The sequence below is a fragment of the Bombina bombina genome, chromosome 3 (genome assembly GCF_027579735.1).
Source record: "Bombina bombina isolate aBomBom1 chromosome 3, aBomBom1.pri, whole genome shotgun sequence".
Taxonomy (NCBI): domain Eukaryota; kingdom Metazoa; phylum Chordata; class Amphibia; order Anura; family Bombinatoridae; genus Bombina; species Bombina bombina.
The window spans coordinates 466,412,556-466,432,217 of record NC_069501.1 but is presented as its reverse complement, the minus strand read 5'-3'; the positions used below and the strand labels follow the sequence as shown (position 1 = coordinate 466,432,217).

The window sequence follows — 19,662 nt, the reverse complement described above, 5'->3', positions numbered from 1 at the left end:
CGTACCCTGCACGTCCTCGGTCGTTAAGGGGTTAAGCTCAACTGGTTTTGTAAGTATATTAGATTTGTATAGGTTAAACTCAATGGTCTTTTTTTCAACCTCATCTACTATGTTACAGTTGAGATCACCGCATTATAAGGAATAGCGTTTCTCTTGATAACATGATGGGTCATATGACCCTCTATTTATCATATGATTAATGTTTAAATGGCATTTACTTATCTCGCTAGATATTTAATTTAGAGCAAAAAAATTAATTGGGTATTAAAACTATAAATATATTTTATTTGTTTGGTTATACTGATAGTATGTCGCAAATTCTGTGTATACCCAAATCTTAGCAATGGATTAGCTTATCTCAGCTCTACTATTGTCCCTATCAGAAATATATATTTATATGTTGTTTGTTTTTTTCCTAGTAAATTGTAATAAACATGCAATAAATAGTTCTGGTAAACAAATTATATTACAACATCTGATATACTTCCTCTTTTAACTGAGTGATATTTAGTCATATAAATTGTTATTCTTGCAACATAACCTTTCGTTGTGAAAAGATAAATCAGTACAGGTTGACGTGACTTCTGCTTCTGCCGGGAAATATATATTAGTGATTTCTATAACCTTGTGCCATATTTCTCCAGGCTACCAGCTGCTTATTAGCCTTTGCCAAGATGGCACAAGTTATTGTGAGTCATATCTGAAGCATCCAGCTGCTCCCGTCCCACTCTGATAGTGCCCACTGCAGCCTATAAAGGATCATTTTGGTCCTCTGTTGATCGCTGAGACGTACAGAAACATGAGGAAGATGCTGCTCTGGGCGGGTGAGTTATCCACGTCTTTAACATTCTGTTAAAGGGTCATGATACCCAAAATGTTTCTTTCATGATTTAGGTAGAACAACTTTCCAGTTTACTTCTATTAGCAAATTAGTTTCATTCTCTTGGTATCATTTGTTGAAGGAGCAGCAATGCACTACTTGTTTCTAACTGACCATATGGGTGAGCCAATGACAATCGGTATATAAATGCAGCCACCAATCAGCAGTTAAAACCTAGGTTCTTTGCTGCTCTTAAACTTACTTAGATACATTTTTTAGCAAAGGAAAACAAGAGAAGGAAGCAAATGAAATAGAGGTAAATTGGAAAGTTGTTTAAAATTGTATGCTCGGTCTAAATTATGAATGTCTAATTATGATTTTACTGTCCCTTTAAGTTTTTATTTTATATATCTTCAACCTCATTGTTCTCTGCCCTTGTACTCTGTTATCTCTCTAATTATTTTAATTCTGATTATCAAGCAGCCACAGTACACAGGTTAAAGGAGCATTGCTGGGTAATAATAGCTATTAGGAAGACAATAGGGTGATTATTTAAAGGGACATTTAAAAAAGTAATTTATATATATATTTATGTGTATGTGTTTAGCATATTTAATCAATAAGGCACAACTTTACAAAATATATCCGTACAAAATAAATGTTAAAAACCTTAGCTAAGAAATAAACAAAGAAACCTTAAAATGTATTTTGTTTGCAACGTTTTTAGGGTTGTGTAAATCCCAATCAGTCAATCATATGAACAACCCTCTTGAGTATGTTTAGTTTGTCTCCTTTATTGTGACCAGATGACAGATGTACCTGAGTACCTACAATGAAATAAGCAAGTAATGCATAACATGTAGCACGGTCAAGCAGAACTGCATCACTCTTAATTAAGTTTAAGTTCATTGTAATGTTCTCTCAGAAGTATTTAAACATATAAATCTGACAAACCTTAATTCAGTCATTTGATCTTGTATTGAGTACTGCAACCTACTCCTAAATGGCTTTCCCAGCTCCTGCCTCTCCCCACCTCAAACCATCATGAGTAAAATTGTCCACCTAAGCTTCAAATTAACATTGCCTGTCCCTCTCTGCCTATCCCTGCGCTCGCCTTTGGAATCAAGTTCAACAACCTTGCACCCAACTATGGGCTAGATTACTAGCGGAGCATTAACCTTCTCCCCCATAAGCTTCAATGGAGAGAAAAGTGGGAAAAAAACCTAACATCATTACTCACGCGCTAACCCTAATCGCCATAAGCCCCCTACTCTAATAACCCCTAACCCATCACTTAGTCCACAGCAAAGTCCCCACTATACTATTAACCCTTAAACCATCACATAGCCCACCAGAGTCCCCACTACACTATTAACCCACAATCCCCATTGCAAAATACCTACTAACATCTAAACCTCCTAACCTAACACTCTCTGGGGCCGATTTATCAAGCTCCTGAAGGCTCGCCGGAAACAGAAGTTATGAAGCAGCGGTCTAAAGGCCGCTGCTCCATAACTTGTCCGCCTGCTCTGAGGCCGTGGACAGAAATCAATTCGAACAAACACGATCGGGTTGATTGACACTCCCTGCTAGTGGCCTATGGGCCGCGAATCTGCAGGGGGCGGCATTGCACTAGCAGTTCACAAGAACTGCTTGTGCAATGATAAATGCCGACAGCGTATGTTGTCGGCATTTATCAATGTGCAGCGGACATGATACGCTACATCGTATCATGTCCGCTCGCACTATAATAAATATACCCCTCTGAGTTACCCCCCAAAAAAACAACCTTACCTGAAAAACAAACAAACCTAACCTTACCTAAAACCCCCCCCACTAACATTACATGAAAACCCTGGTTAGGGGGTTTAGATCTTTGTGGGTATTTTGCAATGGGGTTCTGTCAGTTTAGGGGTTAATAGTGTAGTGGGGTAGTTTGCGAAGTGAGGTGTGTGGTTTAGGGGTTAATAGTGTAGTGTTTGTTTTGCAATAGGGACTGTAGCAATTTATGGATTAATACTGTAGAGAGGTAGTTTGTAATGGGGGTTGTAGTGATTTAAGAGTTAATAGTGTAGAGGTGAAGTTTGCAATGTGGGGGTTTGGGGGTTTAGAGGTTAATAGAGTAGTTTAGCGCAACTGTTTCCTCTGGCCAAACTCTTTAAGCAACCTTTCAGACTGCATAAAAAGTTTGAGAATTAAATGCGATTTGGATCAAGCGATCGGATTTACCGTCAACTTGTAATACGTGTGGACATTTCCGTTCAACGCTGCCTATAGAAAATATAACTTACCACGAGTTTGTGCAAATTAATTTGTGGTAATTTAAATAGCACGCCACTTGTAATATGGATTTGAGCGTAAAGAACACACCGTCATCTTGTGATCGCGTTTACACTCCTCGCACAAATGATAGCGCTCCACACGTAATCTGCCCCTGTATTTCCTCACATATTTAAATACTTATAAATACTCTCCGAACCACCCTCTTAGATCAGCCTCTGACCTGCATCTCTCCTTTCCTGTCTCCAGGACTTATCTTGTGCTGCTTAATGTCTGGATACCTCTGTCCTGCATCATCAGACAGTCTCCAAGCTTTTAGCTATTTTCTTCTTCATCCTAACTGGCAAAACAAATCTTGAACTGTCTTGTCTCAATGCTGCAAGTAATGTCTGACAAGTTATCCCACACCTTTTGTCTCCACAACTTGTAGATTGTAAGCTCTGTATAACTAGACCCTCCTCCCCCTGTATTAACTTGTTGGTTTTATGTATTTGATTTATTTTCTTACCTTGGATCATAGTCATTATGTGCCACTACTCATGCACCCAGTGCTATGGAAATTAGCAGCACTTTACAAACAATTGATAATATTAAGAATTATAACAATAATATAAATAATGATATCTGTGTGATTTGTATATTCTCTCTTTTCACAGGACTGTTCCTGCTGCTACACTTAGAGCTGGGTAAGGAGCTATGACACCTTTTTGTTTTAAGCACGTGAAAATAACAAAAAGAGAGACGTGAGAAGCTAATAACTAGTTCAAGAAGATCTGGAGTTTAAGGAAATGGCAAACCCCAATTAATAATTACATTCATGTATAAGCATGTACACATATAAGCAAATGAAATATGTTAATTTAAAATAGCAACAAAATATATCACACTGCATGTTTAGGTTTATTTATATTCCTTGGTATAAGTGCTGGTTAAATATGATATAGAGCGGTGTCGCCATAGTTAGAAATCAAGGGGTCGATCCGATATAAATCATCGCCCGCAAAAGCCGGCGACGCCAATATTTGCGCGGGTTTGGTATCACATATACGGTGTAACCTAGAAGTTACGCCCGTATATTTCTGCCGTCGCCCGCAGTTTTTTGGGCCATAGGCAGGTATACCAAACCCGCGCAGTTTGGTATCCAATATGCAGCGTAAGGACTTACGTGGCGAAAATGGAGAAAACTTACTCCATTTTCACCTTGCCACAAAAAGCAGCCGTAAGAAGCCTTACGCTGACTATTGGAGCCCCGTAACTTCCTAAACTGGCTGCTAAAATAAACCTAACACCTAACGCATGCGCAATGTCTATCTCCCTGTCAACCGCGATCTGCTAAAATAAACCTAACACCTAACGCATGCGCAATGTCTATCTCCCTGTCAACCGCGATCTGCTAAAATAAACCTAACACCTAACGCATGCGCAATGTCTATCTCCCTGTCAACCGCGATCCCCCCCCCCCCCGAAATCCCTAATAAAGTTATTACCCCCTAAACCGCCGCTCCCGGACCCCGCCGCCATCTACATAAACTAACCCCCTACTGTGAGCCTCTAAAACCGCCGCCATCTACCTTATCTATCCCCTAATCTGACCCCTTACACCGCCGCCACCTATATAAAAATTATTAACCCCTAATCTAATCCCCCTATACCGCCGCCAGCTATATTAATATTATTAACCCCTAATGTAAGCCCCTTACACCGCCGCCATCTCTATTAAAATGATTAACCCCTAATTTAATCTACCTACCCCGCCGCCAGCTATATTATCTATATTAACCCTAAGTATATTATAGTTAATATAGTTATTACATTATATATATTAACTATATTAACCCTAATTATATTAGGGTTAATATAGTTAATATAGTTACTATAGTATTTATATTAACTATATTAACTCTATCTAACCCTAACACCCCTAACTAAATTTATATTAAATTAATCTAATTCATTTATAAACTAAAATATTCCTATTTAAATCTAAATACTTACCTATAAAATAAACCCTAAGATAGCTACAATATAATTAATAATTACATTGTAGCTATGTTAGGGTTAATATTTATTTTACAGGTAAATTGTTAATTATTTTAACTAGGTATAATAGATATTAAATAGTTATTAACTATTTAATATCTACCTAGTTAAAATAATTACCCAATTACCTGTAAAATAAATCCTAACCTAAGTTACAAATACACCTACACTATCAATAAATTTAATAAACTACAAACATCTATCTAAAAATACAATTAAATTAACTAAACTAAATTACAAAAAAAACCAAACACTAAATTACAAAAAATAAAAAAAAGATTACAAGATTTTTAAGCTAATTACACCTATTCTAAGCCCCCTAATAAAATAATAAACCCCCAAAATAAAACAAATTCCCTGCCCTATTCTAAATTAAACAAATTTCAAAGCTCTTTACCTTACCAGCCCTTAAAAGGGCCTTTTGTGGGGCATGCCCCAAAGAATTCAGCTCTTTTGCATACAACAAATACAATCCCCCCCCCATTACAACCCACCACCCACATACCCCTATTCTAAAACCACCCAAACCCCCCTTAAAAAAGCCTAACACTACCCCCCTGAAGATCTCCCTACCTTGTCTTCACCACACCGGGCCGAACTCCTGATCCGATCCGGGCGATGTCTTCCTCCAAGCGGCAAAGAAGAATTCTTCCTCCGGCGATGTCTTCCTCCAAGCGGCAAAGAAGAATTCTTCCTCCGGCGACGTCTTCCTCCAAGCGGCAGCAAAGTCTTCATTCTTCCGGCGGCATCTTCAATCTTCTTTCTTCGCTCCGCCGCCGCGGAGCATCCATCCCGGCCGACTGCTGTACTACGAATGAGGTACCTTTAAATGACGTCATCCAAGATGACGTCCGCCGAATTCCGATTGGCTGATAGGATTCTATCAGCCAATCGGAATTAAGTTAGAAAAATCTGATTGGCTGATTCAATCAGCCAATCAGATTCAAGTTCAATCCGATTGGCTGATCCAATCAGCCAATCAGATTGAGCTCGCATTCTATTGGCTGTTCCGATCAGCCAATAGAATGCGAGCTCAATCTGATTGGCTGTTCGGATCAGCCAATCGGATTGAACTTGAATCTGATTGGCTGATTCAATCAGCCAATCAGATTTTTCTAACTTAATTCCGATTGGCTGATAGAATCCTATCAGCCAATCGGAATTCGGCGGACGCCATCTTGGATGACGTCATTTAAAGGTACCTCATTCGTAGTACAGCAGTCGGCCGGGATGGATGCTCCGCGGCGGCGGAGCGAAGAAAGAAGATTGAAGATGCCGCCGGAAGAATGAAGACTTTGCTGCCGCTTGGAGGAAGACGTCGCCGGAGGAAGAATTCTTCTTTGCCGCTTGGAGGAAGACATCGCCGGAGGAAGAATTCTTCTTTGCCGCTTGGAGGAAGACATCGCCCGGATCGGATCAGGAGTTCGGCCCGGTGTGGTGAAGACAAGGTAGGGAGATCTTCAGGGGGGTAGTGTTAGGCTTTTTTAAGGGGGGTTTGGGTGGTTTTAGAATAGGGGTATGTGGGTGGTGGGTTGTAATGGGGGGGGGGGATTGTATTTGTTGTATGCAAAAGAGCTGAATTCTTTGGGGCATGCCCCACAAAAGGTAAGGTAAAGAGCTTTGAAATTTGTTTAATTTAGAATAGGGCAAGGGATTTTTTTTATTTTGGGGGTTTATTATTTTATTAGGGGGCTTAGAATAGGTGTAATTAGCTTAAAAATCTTGTAATCTTTTTTTTATTTTTTGTAATTTAGTGTTTGTTTTTTTTTGTAATTTAGTTTAGTTAATTTAATTGTATTTTTAGATAGATGTTTGTAGTTTATTAAATTTATTGATAGTGTAGGTGTATTTGTAACTTAGGTTAGGATTTATTTTACAGGTAATTGGGTAATTATTTTAACTAGGTAGATATTAAATAGTTAATAACTATTTAATATCTATTATACCTAGTTAAAATAATGAACAATTTACCTGTAAAATAAATATTAACCCTAACATAGCTACAATGTAATTATTAATTATATTGTAGCTATCTTAGGGTTTATTTTATAGGTAAGTATTTAGATTTAAATAGGAATATTTTAGTTTATAAATGAATTAGATTAATTTAATATAAATTTAGTTAGGGGTGTTAGGGTTAGATAGAGTTAATATAGTTAATATAAATACTATAGTAACTATATTAACCCTAATATAATTAGGGTTAATATAGTTAATATATATAATGTAATAACTATATTAACTATAATATACTTAGGGTTAATATAGATAATATAGCTGGCGGCGGGGTAGGTAGATTAAATTAGGGGTTAATCATTTTAATAGAGATGGCGGCGGTGTAAGGGGCTTACATTAGGGGTTAATAATTTTAATATAGATGGCGGCGGTGTTAGGGGCTCACTTTAGGGGGTTATAGATATAATATAGCTGGCGGCGGGGTACGGGAGCGGCGGTTTAGGGGTTAATAACTTTATTAGGTTGCGGCGGGGTACGGGAGCGGCGGTTTAGGGGTTAATAGCTTTTTTATTGTTAGGCTAGTGAGGGGGGATAGCGGATAGAGGGTTAGACGTCTCGGGCTATGTTAGGGAGGCGTGTTAGACAGTGCGGGCTATGTTAGGGAGGCGTGTTAGACAGTGCGGGTGTTTTAGACTTTAGTCAGGTTTTATAGGCGCCGGCAGTTTCTAACGTGGCGCAAGTCACTGGCGACGCCAGAAATTTGTACTTGCGCAGATTTCTGGACATCGCTGGTTTGTCAGACTTACGGCACGTTAGCATCTGACGGCGCCATATATGGGATAGCTCGAGTTGCGAGCTGAAACTGCGGGCGACGCCGGTTCCCTCGCTTGCGCCGCAAACTGCGATCTATATCGGATCGCGCCCCAAGGCTGTTTGATAAATATGTTTAACCTGCTTCATTAGATCTGCATAGCTGGTCATTGGTGCAACAATCAACATTATACAAGCATATCGCAGATATTGTGGGTTCGGTTCCAGACCACCGCAATAAAGCGAATATTGCAAAAACAAAAAAACTATTTTTTTGTTTCCCAGTGCAAATAAAAGTTATGTTTACACTATACTGTAGTCTATTAAATGTGCAATAGCATAATGTCTAAAAAAAAATGCAAATACCTTAATTAAAAAATACTATTTTTATATATTGCTAAAACATACTAACCATCATCTGAGTTTTTAGCGAGTCATAATCTTTTTGCTGGTGGTGTGTGTGTGTGTGTGTATATATATATATATATATATATATATATATATATGTGTGTGTGTGTGTATATATATATATATATGTGTGTGTATATATATATATATATATATATATATATATATATGTGTGTGTGTATATATATATATATATATATATATATATGTGTGTGTGTGTATATATATATATATATATATATATATATCAATGGTGGAGATGGAGGGCACTCACAGGTCTTGATTTAATAAGTAACATTTATTTATATTGCTAACTAAGACTATGAATCTGTCTTGAAGAAGGCCTCAGGATAGGCCGAAACGTCAACACTGTATTAATGTAATCAGCAATATAAATAAATGTTACTTATTAAATCAAGTCCTGTGAGTGCCCTCCATCTCCACCATTGCTCTATACTTTCTACTTGAAGATAGCACCCAGGCATTGGCAACATTGATGCGGAAGGAGTGCTAGGCCACCGGCTACAATATATATGGACAAGCCAAAAAAAGCCCAGTATCACTAAGCACTCAGATACAATAAATAAGATTATGATGAATCAAACACACACACTAGATCTATAATATAGTCTAGTTAGAACGACAATAGATCCAGTGGAGTGTCAGTTGCATAGGGTTTATCCTATTTTAAAACAATCTGCAGCTGTCCGAATAAAACAGAGGTAATCCCTGGTTTACTCTCAACAAATACATAAAACACAATAGGTGGAAAGCGCTGATCGTATAAACTCCAAAGTGTCAAAAAATCAAATAATGGTTAAGGGCTAGATTTGTGGAGCTCTAATTTATTGTGTGCCCATTTACAGACGCACGATAAATAACCAGCAATTACAAGTGGCTGGTTAATGCTACTGCAAACTCAGGTATTCATATACATATATTTTTTATTTGCTGCCCATCGCTGCGTGACTTACCCCCTTCACTGCACTAGGTTCTCTGCCGTGCCTCAAGCTTGCATGCTGCTAGTTTTAATATTGCTATTGTTTACACAAAACTGTGTTTGACTCCAACAAAATGTTAAGCACATAGTCAAAGTCATCTCCAGAAAAGCAATACACTAATGGCTTGTCAATAAACATGTCCTATGAGCCCATCTGGGTCTGCACAGATGTGTATTGCTGTCTCAGAACTGACATTGACTATGTGTTTAACTCTTTTGCAAGAGGCTAACACACTTCTCTGCAAGCACTAGTGCAATAATAAAATGCCCAGCAAACTGTCACATTTGATGTCCCTTTAAATAGGGTTTTCTTTAGAATATTTTGCATTAAAAGTTTAACATGATTTGTTTTTGTTATACATAATAGAAATTGTATGGCCATTTGAGTCAAGTGAATATTGATTTTTGGTGTAGCTTCCATTACAACAAATATTGCAATTGGTGTGTGTATTTGTGTATCTCCATAAAAGGGAAAATGTAATTTTACATCTAATATTTATTTTTAGTTGTCCTAAATAATAATAAAAAAAAGTCCTCATTTTTTCCACTTTTTTCTAGGGGGGGTGGGGGGGTGGGGGGGGGCGCTTCAGGTTTTTGTGCCTACAGGCACCTGAGATGTAAATCCGGCCCTGATTACGGTGTGTAGCGCAAATATTGCGCTAGCGTAAACGTAATTTTGAGCTCCACTTGTAATCTAATCCTAAAACATGCATGAAGGAGATAACAGTATGGAAGACATTTCTTTGTGTGAGGCTTATTAAAGAGACACTAAGTCCAACATTTATAGTTTGTGAAACAAATTTCCAGTGCCCTTCAATTATAAATTTGGCTTCATTCTCTTGGTATCCTTTATTAAAGGAGCAGTAATGCACTACTGGGAGCTAGCTGAACAGACCAGTTAGCCAATGACAAGAGACATATATCTGCTGCTATCAATCATCAGCTAGCTCCCAGCTCCTGAGCCTAACTAGGTATGCTTTTCAACAAAGGATATCAAAAGAACAAAGCAAATTAGATAATAGAAGTAAATTGAAAAGTCGTTTAAAATGGTATGCTTTATCTGAATCATGAAAAAAATGGCTTTCATGTCCTTTTAAGTTAAGAGAGTGAGAGATGGTCTTCTCTTTGATTACCTCTTTTTAGGCTCTGCCTATAAGCTGGTTTGTTACTTTACAAACTGGTCACAGTACCGACAGGAACCTGCAAAGTTTATGCCAGGGAACGTGGACCCGCAGCTGTGCACTCACCTCCTGTACGCCTTCGCCACTATAAACGATAACAAGATTGCAACATATGAGTGGAATGATGATGTTCTCTACAAGCAGTTTAATGACTTGAAAAAACAGTGAGTATTGCATCCCAAGCCTGATCACACGCAGTACAAAACTGATCTCACACACACTGTGATAGCCACATCAATAAAAATAGAAAGCCCTTGCCTGTGTCATTATTACCCAGCTTGCTGATTGTCTAGTCGTTTATTGTATGTTTGCTATCAACTTCACTGAAAGAAAAGCCATATAGATCCTGAATTTCACTTGTGGCAAGTGCCTGCTATGTTAATGTCATTAGCCTTAAAAGCCGATATATTCACCAGGGTAACTGTCCAGCTGTAAATAAAGTAAAAGTCCCAGCCTTCTATTCTACTTTCTTGTAACATTAAATAGACCTAAAATATAACTAGTTTCTTCCCCTTGTCTAGGCCAAATGCTAAGCAATAATCACATTTACACAAATTATACAGTTTAGTTTAACTTACACTGTGGGGCCGTCAATCAGCCCCAATGCATCTGTTTCCGTGTGAGCCTTCAGGCTCGCCGGAAACAGGAGTTAAGAAGCAGCGGTCTTAAGACTGCTGCTCCTTAACTCGTCTGCCACCTCTGCGGCGGAGGACAGCAATCCGCCTGATCGGATTCGATCGGGTTGATTGACACCCCCTGCTAGTGGCCACTTGGCCGTGAATGTGCAGGGGTGGTAATGCACAAGCATTTCACAAGAAATGTTTGTGCAATGATAAATGCCAACAGTGTCTGCTGCACTTTGATAAATCGGCCCCTGTGTCTGCTTTCTGCTGTAGATCTCAAAAAAATACATTTTGCCAATAACTGTCTTTGTCTTTTTATTGCTTAGAAATCCAAAATTGGTGACATTATTGTCTGTTGGTGGTTGGAACTTTGGAACACAAAAGTGAGTTTATTATTCTATATATGAAAAAGTAATTAAACAGAAGTAAAAATTGCAATTTTCTTTTATATATGGAAATGTTATTAATAGATTTGATTGAATTGATTTGTAGATTGGACACGGTGTGTTATAGTGCTTTATATCAATCAATTTACTATTAATAATGCTTCCAGATTCACAACAATGGTGTCTAGTGCTGCGAACCGTAAGATCTTCATCGATTCTCTTATTAAACATCTGAGAAAATATGACTTTAATGGTATTGACCTTGACTTTGAGTTCCCGGGATCTAGAGGCAGCCCACCCGAAGACAAGCAAAGATTTACTATATTGACACAGGTGAGCTTTGTATATCCCTTATAGAATTCAACACTTTCACCGTTATCATTGTGCTCCAATATTGATCAATTTTATTGATTAATGCTCATTGTCAAGAATAGATAGCCATGATAACTATCTATCTCATCTCCTTATCTATAGCTCACACTGTCTATATAATGAGAGATTATTACCTTTTCTTTATTCCACTCTCATCTCTAAATATTGTAGGAAATCCTGGCTGCCTTCATTGCAGAAGGAGCTGCCACAAATCGTCCAAGACTCCTGGTAACAGCAGCTGTCTCTGCAGGAAAAGGAACCATTGATGCAGGCTATGAGATTGCTAAGATTGGAAAGTGAGTGGAGTAGATGAGGGAGGAGAATGGAAATTGTTTGCTGTAGATGGTTGGTGTTCTTTAACCATCTAAATATTTCCATAGTTGATTCAGACCTTTTTTTTCTCTTTAGGACTTTAGATTTTATCAGTGTTATGACCTATGATTTCCATGGTGGTTGGGATACAATATCCGGACACAACAGCCCCCTGTGCCAAGGGTCCACAGACATCGGCGACATGGTGTATTTCAACATTGTAAGAGAACCACCAAACTACTATAGTACTCATCCTAAATTGCACATAGTACTCAACAGACCAGGTCCAGGACAAAACTGGGGCAATAGTTATTATTTATTTATTTTTAGAAAAAAAGGATTACAGAGAGCAGACGATAGGACATTTAAAAGCACAATGCAAAATATTAATAGTTCGGCTTGAAAACTAACATTATAAATCTTCTTCCTACATCTACAAAGGGGTAGATTTATGAAGCAGGGGATGCTGCTTCTGACCCACTCCGCTTCAGTTCCGCCTGAAGCAGAAGTTAAGAAGCAGCGGTCCTAAGACCACTGCTCCTTAACTCGTCCGCCACCTCTTAGGTGGCGGATAGCAATCAGCCCGATCGAATAAGATCAGATTCATTGACATCCCCTGCTAGCGACTGATTATCCGCGAATCTGCAGTGTGCTGTCGGCATTTATCGATGTGCGGCGGACATGGGTTGCTATAGCGGATCATGTCTGTCCGCACCATGATAAATCTACCCCATAGACTTTACTTACTAATACCTGCATTGCAGTTATTATTGACCAGCTGACGGTAGTGTTTAACAAAAATCTTGTTTTATTGTGAGGGGAGCAATTTCTTAATCTTGAGATTTAACTTATGGTGGGCAGCAGGTGCTAAATTTAAAAAGCTATAAATGTTTATTTTTAATTTTTTGTAGCCCCTTTCAGAAGTATAGAACATATGTTGCCTTCTGTTGCCTAAAACTTCTGACTATCACTGCCCCAGTGTGGAAAACATGGCGTGTTTTGAACTCTATACATGGGAGTTTGCACACAAAACCAATAGCGCAATCATGTCCTCTTGTGAGCTCTTAACTGATACAGAGACAGATCAGTTTTTTATGGTCACTGCTTTACTTGTTCTTTGCTTTTATATCTGTGACACTTATTTTTTCTCACTGTTTCTCAATTGCAGAGATATGCTATGAACTACTGGAAAGATAATGGGGTCCCTGCAGAAAAGCTCATTATGGGAATTCCAACCTATGGACGAACCTTTAGAAACCCGAATCCAAGTCTATGTGACGTAGGGATCCCAGTGTCTGGCGCAGGTTCTTCTGGGCCTAATACCGGAGAGGCTGGCTTTTGGGCCTACTATGAGGTAATAAAGAAATATAAGAGTTTCTTAGGGTGTAAATTTCTCTGTTTTTATTTTTTTTTAAATGTTGTGGCCCTTTACTTAAATAACTTCTAGAATAACCGCACAGACTTACTAAAGTATTAATAGAATATTTTAGAAAAGGTACAACTATATGCTACTATGCTCAGTAACATTTTGGCAGAAAATAGATTGTTGGAGTTGCATGGGTCAAACACAAAGTTAAAATCAACTCCGTAGCAACAATATACCTGTAACAATGGGCATATGTTTGAAGCCACCAATCAGCAGCTAGCTGTCAAGTGTGCATTGCTGCTCTTGAGCCTATCTAGGTATTTTTTTCAAGCAAAGGGTACCAAGATAAAGTATATTTAATAATAGAAGTAAATTGAAAAAGCTCTTACAATTGCATGTAATCACAAAAGTTTACTTTTGACTTAAATGTCCCTTTAACCAAAATGAAATTAATATTTTTTAAACATATATCTCAATAATTTTGCTCATTTTGTGGAGGTGATAGCAACTTAGTATTCTGGAAACATGAGGAAATGATGTGACTGAGTACAGGAGTATAAGCACCTCCCAGTATCATTCCTCATGTTCTCACAACCAGAATTCAAAAAGGTTCAGACCGAAAAGGGCAATAAATACCTCTTACTTTTGTATAAAAATTGTGCTTTGTCCCATCCTCCCTAGAGAGGCCAAAAAGCAAAATCTGTAACTTAGGTTTTTAAAATGCTGCAAATTGCCTAAACCAGCTATTTTGATTTGCAGCATTTACAATTTACAGAAATTGATTTTTAGTCACTCTACAGAGTAAGGTACAAAGCACAATAGGGAGTGTTGTACAAAGTACAATATAGAGTGTGGTACAAAGTACAATAGAGAGTGTGGTACAAAGAACAATAGAGAGTGTGGTATAAAGCACAATATAGAGTGTGGTATAAAGCACAATATAGAGTGTGGTACAAAGCACAATAGAGAGTGTGGTATAAAGCACAATATAGAGTGTGATACAAAGCACTATAGAGAGTGTGGTACAAAGTACAATATACAGTGTGGTACAAAGCACTATAGAGAGTGTGGTACAAAGCACAATAGAGAGTGTGGTACAAATCACAATAGAGAGTGTGGTACAAAGCACAATAGAGAGTGTGGTACAAAGCACAATAAAGAGTGTGGTGCAAAGCACAATATACAGTGTGGTACAAAGCACTATAGAGAGTGTGGTACAAACTACAATAGGGAGTGTGGTACAAAGCACAATATAGAGTGTGGTACAAAGCACAATATAGAGTGTGGTGCAAAGCACAATACAGAGTGTGGTACAAAGCACTATAGAGAGTGTGGTACAAACTATAATAGGGACTGTGGTACAAAGCATAATATAGAGTGTGGTACAAAGCACAATATAGAGTGTGGTACAAAGCACAATAGGGAGTGTGGTACAAAGCACAATAGGGAGTGTGGTACAAAGCACAATAGGGTGTGTGGTACAGAGCACAATAGGGAGTGTGGTACAGAGCACAATAGGGAGTGTGGTACAAAGCACAATAGGGAGTGTGATATATATAGAGCATAATAGGGAGTGTGGTACAAAGCACAATATAGAGTGTGGTACAGAGCACAATAGGGAGTGTGGTACAAAGCACAATAGGGAGTGTGGTACAGAGCACAATAGGGAGTGAGGTACAGAGAACAATAGAAAGTGTGGTACAGAGCATAATAGGGAGTGTGGTACAGAGCACAATAGGGAGTGTGGTACAGAGCACAATAGGGAGAATGGTACAAAGCACAATATAGAGTGTGGTACAGAGCACAATAGGGAGTGTGGTAAAAAGCACAATAGGGAGTGTGGTACAGAGCACAATAGGGAGTGTGGTACAAAGCACAATAGGGAGTGTGGTACAAAGCACAATAGGGAGTGTGGTACAGAGCACAATAGGGAGTGTGGTACAAAGCACAATAGGGAGTGTGGTACAGAGCACAATAGGGAGTGTGGTACAGAGCACAATAGGGAGAATGGTACAAAGCACAATAGGGAGTGAGGTACAGAGCACAATAGGGAGTGTGGTACAAAGCACAATAGGGAGTGTGGTACAAAGCACAATAGGGAGTGTGGAACAGAGCACAATAGGGAGTGTGGTACAGAGCACAATAGGGAGTGTGGTACAAAGCACAAAAGGGAGTGTGGTACAGAGCACAATAGGGAGTGTGGTACAGAGCACAATAGGGAGTGAGGTACAGAGCACAATAGAGAGTGTGGTACAGAGCATAATAGGGAGTGTGGTACAAAGCACAATATGGAGTGTGGTACAAAGCACAATAGGGAGTGTGGTAAAAAGCACAATAGGGAGTGTGGTAAAAAGCACAATAGGGAGTGAGGTACTAAGCACAATATGGAGTGTGGTTCAGAGCACAATAGGGAGTGTGGTACAAAACACATTTTTTACATGAAATCAAGAGGTTTTTAATACACCTTTAAATTCAAGCAAGACAGTTATGTTTGAGGTTGGTTCAGTGTGTAGCTATGTAGTTTAGGGGCATGACTTTGTAGCTCAATGGAGTCTTTATATCTGCAAATTGTTATAATGACCACCCTAGCAGTATGTAGAAGGCACACCATACATAAAAACTGGTGTAACTGTCTTCACTGTCATTAAAAAAAGTGGGACAGTTAGAAGGTCTTTATAGATTTACCCCTTTGAAATCTAACAACATTATACAGAGCATGTTATAAAGATCTAGTATCTGTCACTAATAGCAGTACGTCATGTACACTTTCTAATTTGTTTTTATCCTATCCCCACTTCATTAGATCTGCACCTGGCTAAAAGGAACAACAGTGAAATGGATTCCAGACCAGAAGGTACCATATGCCTGCAAGGACAATGAGTGGGTCGGATTTGACAACAAACAGAGTTATGAGTGCAAAGTAAGTTTCCTGTTAGTGCTAGAGATGTGTAGTGAATAAATTGGTTAAAGAAGTCACAAACGTGTCACATAATTATAATTGTGGTGCACGTAACTAAAGATTGTTTCTCTATTTTCACTATCATTGAAGAAACTTCTGGCTTTCATTCTATTGTGGAATGTTTTAAAATGTATTAACATGAATCTTTATAAGAAAAGATTATTATCTTTATAAGTGTACAGCAAATGCAAACATAATCCAGATAAGAAAAAAATATTACCACAAGTACGTAGCAGTTAAAACAGTTGATTGATTTTTCAAACAGTATACTCAGATGTGATTTCACTAGAACAAAGTATTCAAGAAAATGTGTCTAAAATGTTTTACATACAACAGATAACTATATAGCACATCTGTACACCTTTCCACAGGAAACCTGTTGTTTTCCTCTGGGGTAGAGGATTGTGGGTAAAGATATATAAATTAAGTACACAATACCTCTTTTTATTACTTCAAATATCCATTTTACACATGGCCTCACTTCTGCCAGCACATTACTGGGCAAAACAGAATTTAATCGTAGCAGAGATTGTAGTGTACAGTAAGATAAATCGCAAGTGAACAGCTATTTTGGCCTAATTAGGCTTGATCAGCACAGGATGGATTCTTATTTGTTGCTTTTGTATGAGAACAGAGAGCCAAATAGGCTAGGAGTGACTTAAGGGTTAAGGCCAGCAACAATGTTGCTGTCTGGTGGGAGTGTCATCCTACCTGATAAAAAGGCTCTCCACCAGGTTTTGGGCCTCTTATTCACATGGGACAGCTGCAAGTCTTTTTTCCTCCCTGTGTTCTCGTTGGCGGCATGAGTATTTACGGCTTCCATTAGCATTCCCATGGTGAAGTTAGTTATTCGAGCCATCCTTCATAAGACCATAGCCCTATACTTTAACTTCCCTTGTATGTGAATCAGCATTAACGGCTGGTAACGACAAGGCCCCCTCTGTGTTGAACTTTATCTACTCTCTGACGGCGGGAGGTCATCATGACAGAGAGATTGGGGTCGAGAAAGGGCCGGACGGGCAACGCATCAGGTTATTACCGAGGTGTTCCCCCTTTGTTTATGGGCCTTTACAACTCCTTATAACCTCATCACCTCTGTCTTGAGCGGAGTGTTCTTCGCTGCTGCCCCTTGGCCATTGACTTCTTGTCATGTTGAGGACACTTAAGAACTCACTTGTCGCCATCCAAATTTCAGTGTTGTCTCTTAAAAAATTTAATGTCAATAAAAATTGCCAGTTCACGTTTTTTCCCTCCACTCTTGTGTCAGTGTCTTTATTTATAAGGTAACTATCGGGTAGATTACAAGTTTTGTGGTAACAGGGGTGCGGTGCTAACGAGCAGTTTTCAGTCACCGCTCACCTACAAACAACGCTGGTATTACAGGTTTTTTCCAACCCGGCGTTAGTCGCAGAAAAGTGAGTGAAGAGCAAAATTTAGCTCCACATCTCACCTCAATACCAGCGCTGCTTACGGTAGCAGTGAGCTGGCTAAACGTGCTCGTGCACGATTTCTCCATAGGAATCAATGGGGCAGAGCCGGCTGAAAAAAAACCAAACACCTGCAAAAAAGCAGCGTTTAGCTCCTAACGCAGCCCCATTGATTACTAAGGGGAAATACATTTTATGTCTACACCTAACACCCTAACATGAACCCTGAGTCTAAACACCCCTAATATTACACTTATTAATCACTAATCTGCCGCCCCCGACATCGCCAACACTTACATTATATTATTAACCCCTAATCTGCCGTTCCGGACACCGCCGCAACCTATATTATACCTATGAACCCCTAATCTGCTGCCCCTAACATCGCCGACACCTACATTATATTTATTAACCCCTAATCTGCCGCCCCCAATGTCGCCACCACTATAATAAAGTTATTAACCCCTAAACCTAAGTCTAAGTCTAACCCCACCTAACTTAAATATAATTTAAATAAATCTAAATAAAATTTCTACAATTAAATAAATTATTGCTATTTAAAACTAAATACTTACCAATAACATAAACCCTAAGCTAGCTACAATATAACTAATAGTTACATTGTATCTAGCTTAGGGCTTATTTTTATTTTACAGGCAACTTTGTATTTATTTTAACTAGGTACAATAGTTACTAAATAGTTATTAACTATTAAATAGCTACCTAGTTAAAATAAAGACAAATTTACCTGTCAAATAAAACCGAACCTAAATTACAATTACACCTAACACTACACTATAATTAAATTAATTCCCTAAATTAAATTAATTACAATTAAATAAAATAAAATTAAGTACAAAAAAACACTAAATTACAGAAAATAATAAAATAATTACAAGTTTTTTAAACTAATTACACTTAATCTAATCCCCCTAACAAAATAAAAAGCCCCCCAAAATAAAAAAAATCCCTACCCAATACTAAATTACAAATAGCCCTTAAAAGGGCTTTTTGCGGGGCATTGCCCCAAAGTAATCAGCTCTTTTACCTGTAAAAAAAATTCAATACCCCCCCAACATTACAACCCACACACCCAACCCTACTCTAAAACCTACCCAATCCCCCCTTAATAAAACCTAACACTAACCCCTTGAAGATCACCCTACCTTGAGAAGTCTACACCCAACCAGGGGGTCGATCCGATAAAAATCGTCGCCCGCAAAAGCCGGCGATGCCAATATTTACGCTGGTTTGGTATCACATATACGGCGTAACCTAGAAGTTACGCCCGTATATTTTTGCCGTCGCCCGTAGTTTTTTGGGCCATAGGCAGGTATACCAAACCAGCGCAGTTTGGTATCTAATATGCAGCGTAAGGACTTACGTGGCGAAAATGGAGAAATCTTACTCCATTTTTACCTCGCCACAAAAAGCAGCCGTAAGAAGCCTTACGCTGACTATTGGAGCCCCGTAACTCCCTAAACTAACTAGAAAAGAAACCTAACACCTAACGCATGCGCAATGTCTATCTACCTGTCACCCGCGATCTGCTAAATAAAACCTAACACCTAACGCATGCGCAATGTCTATCTACCTGTCAACCGCGATCCCCCCCCCCCCCGAAATCCCTAATAAAGTTATTAACCCCTAAAACCGCCGCTCCCGGACCCCGCAGCCATCTACATAAACTAACCCCCTACTGTGAGCCCCTAAAACCGCCGC

General features: G+C 38.7%; 1 protein-coding gene across 1 annotated transcript in view; it reads left to right on the top strand.

Moving 5' to 3' along the window:
• Positions 1-562: 562 nt before the first annotated feature.
• The window catches only part of LOC128651714 (acidic mammalian chitinase), a 35,126-nt gene continuing 16,026 nt past the window's right edge, over positions 563-19,662 (top strand). The window contains exons 1-9 of the mRNA XM_053704699.1: positions 563-824; positions 3,757-3,786; positions 10,458-10,659; positions 11,445-11,501; positions 11,672-11,837; positions 12,048-12,172; positions 12,285-12,408; positions 13,357-13,542; positions 16,358-16,474. Coding sequence (XP_053560674.1) covers positions 800-824; positions 3,757-3,786; positions 10,458-10,659; positions 11,445-11,501; positions 11,672-11,837; positions 12,048-12,172; positions 12,285-12,408; positions 13,357-13,542; positions 16,358-16,474 — 1,032 coding nt within the window. The 5' untranslated portion in view covers positions 563-799. The remainder of the gene's footprint in view (positions 825-3,756; positions 3,787-10,457; positions 10,660-11,444; positions 11,502-11,671; positions 11,838-12,047; positions 12,173-12,284; positions 12,409-13,356; positions 13,543-16,357; positions 16,475-19,662) is intronic.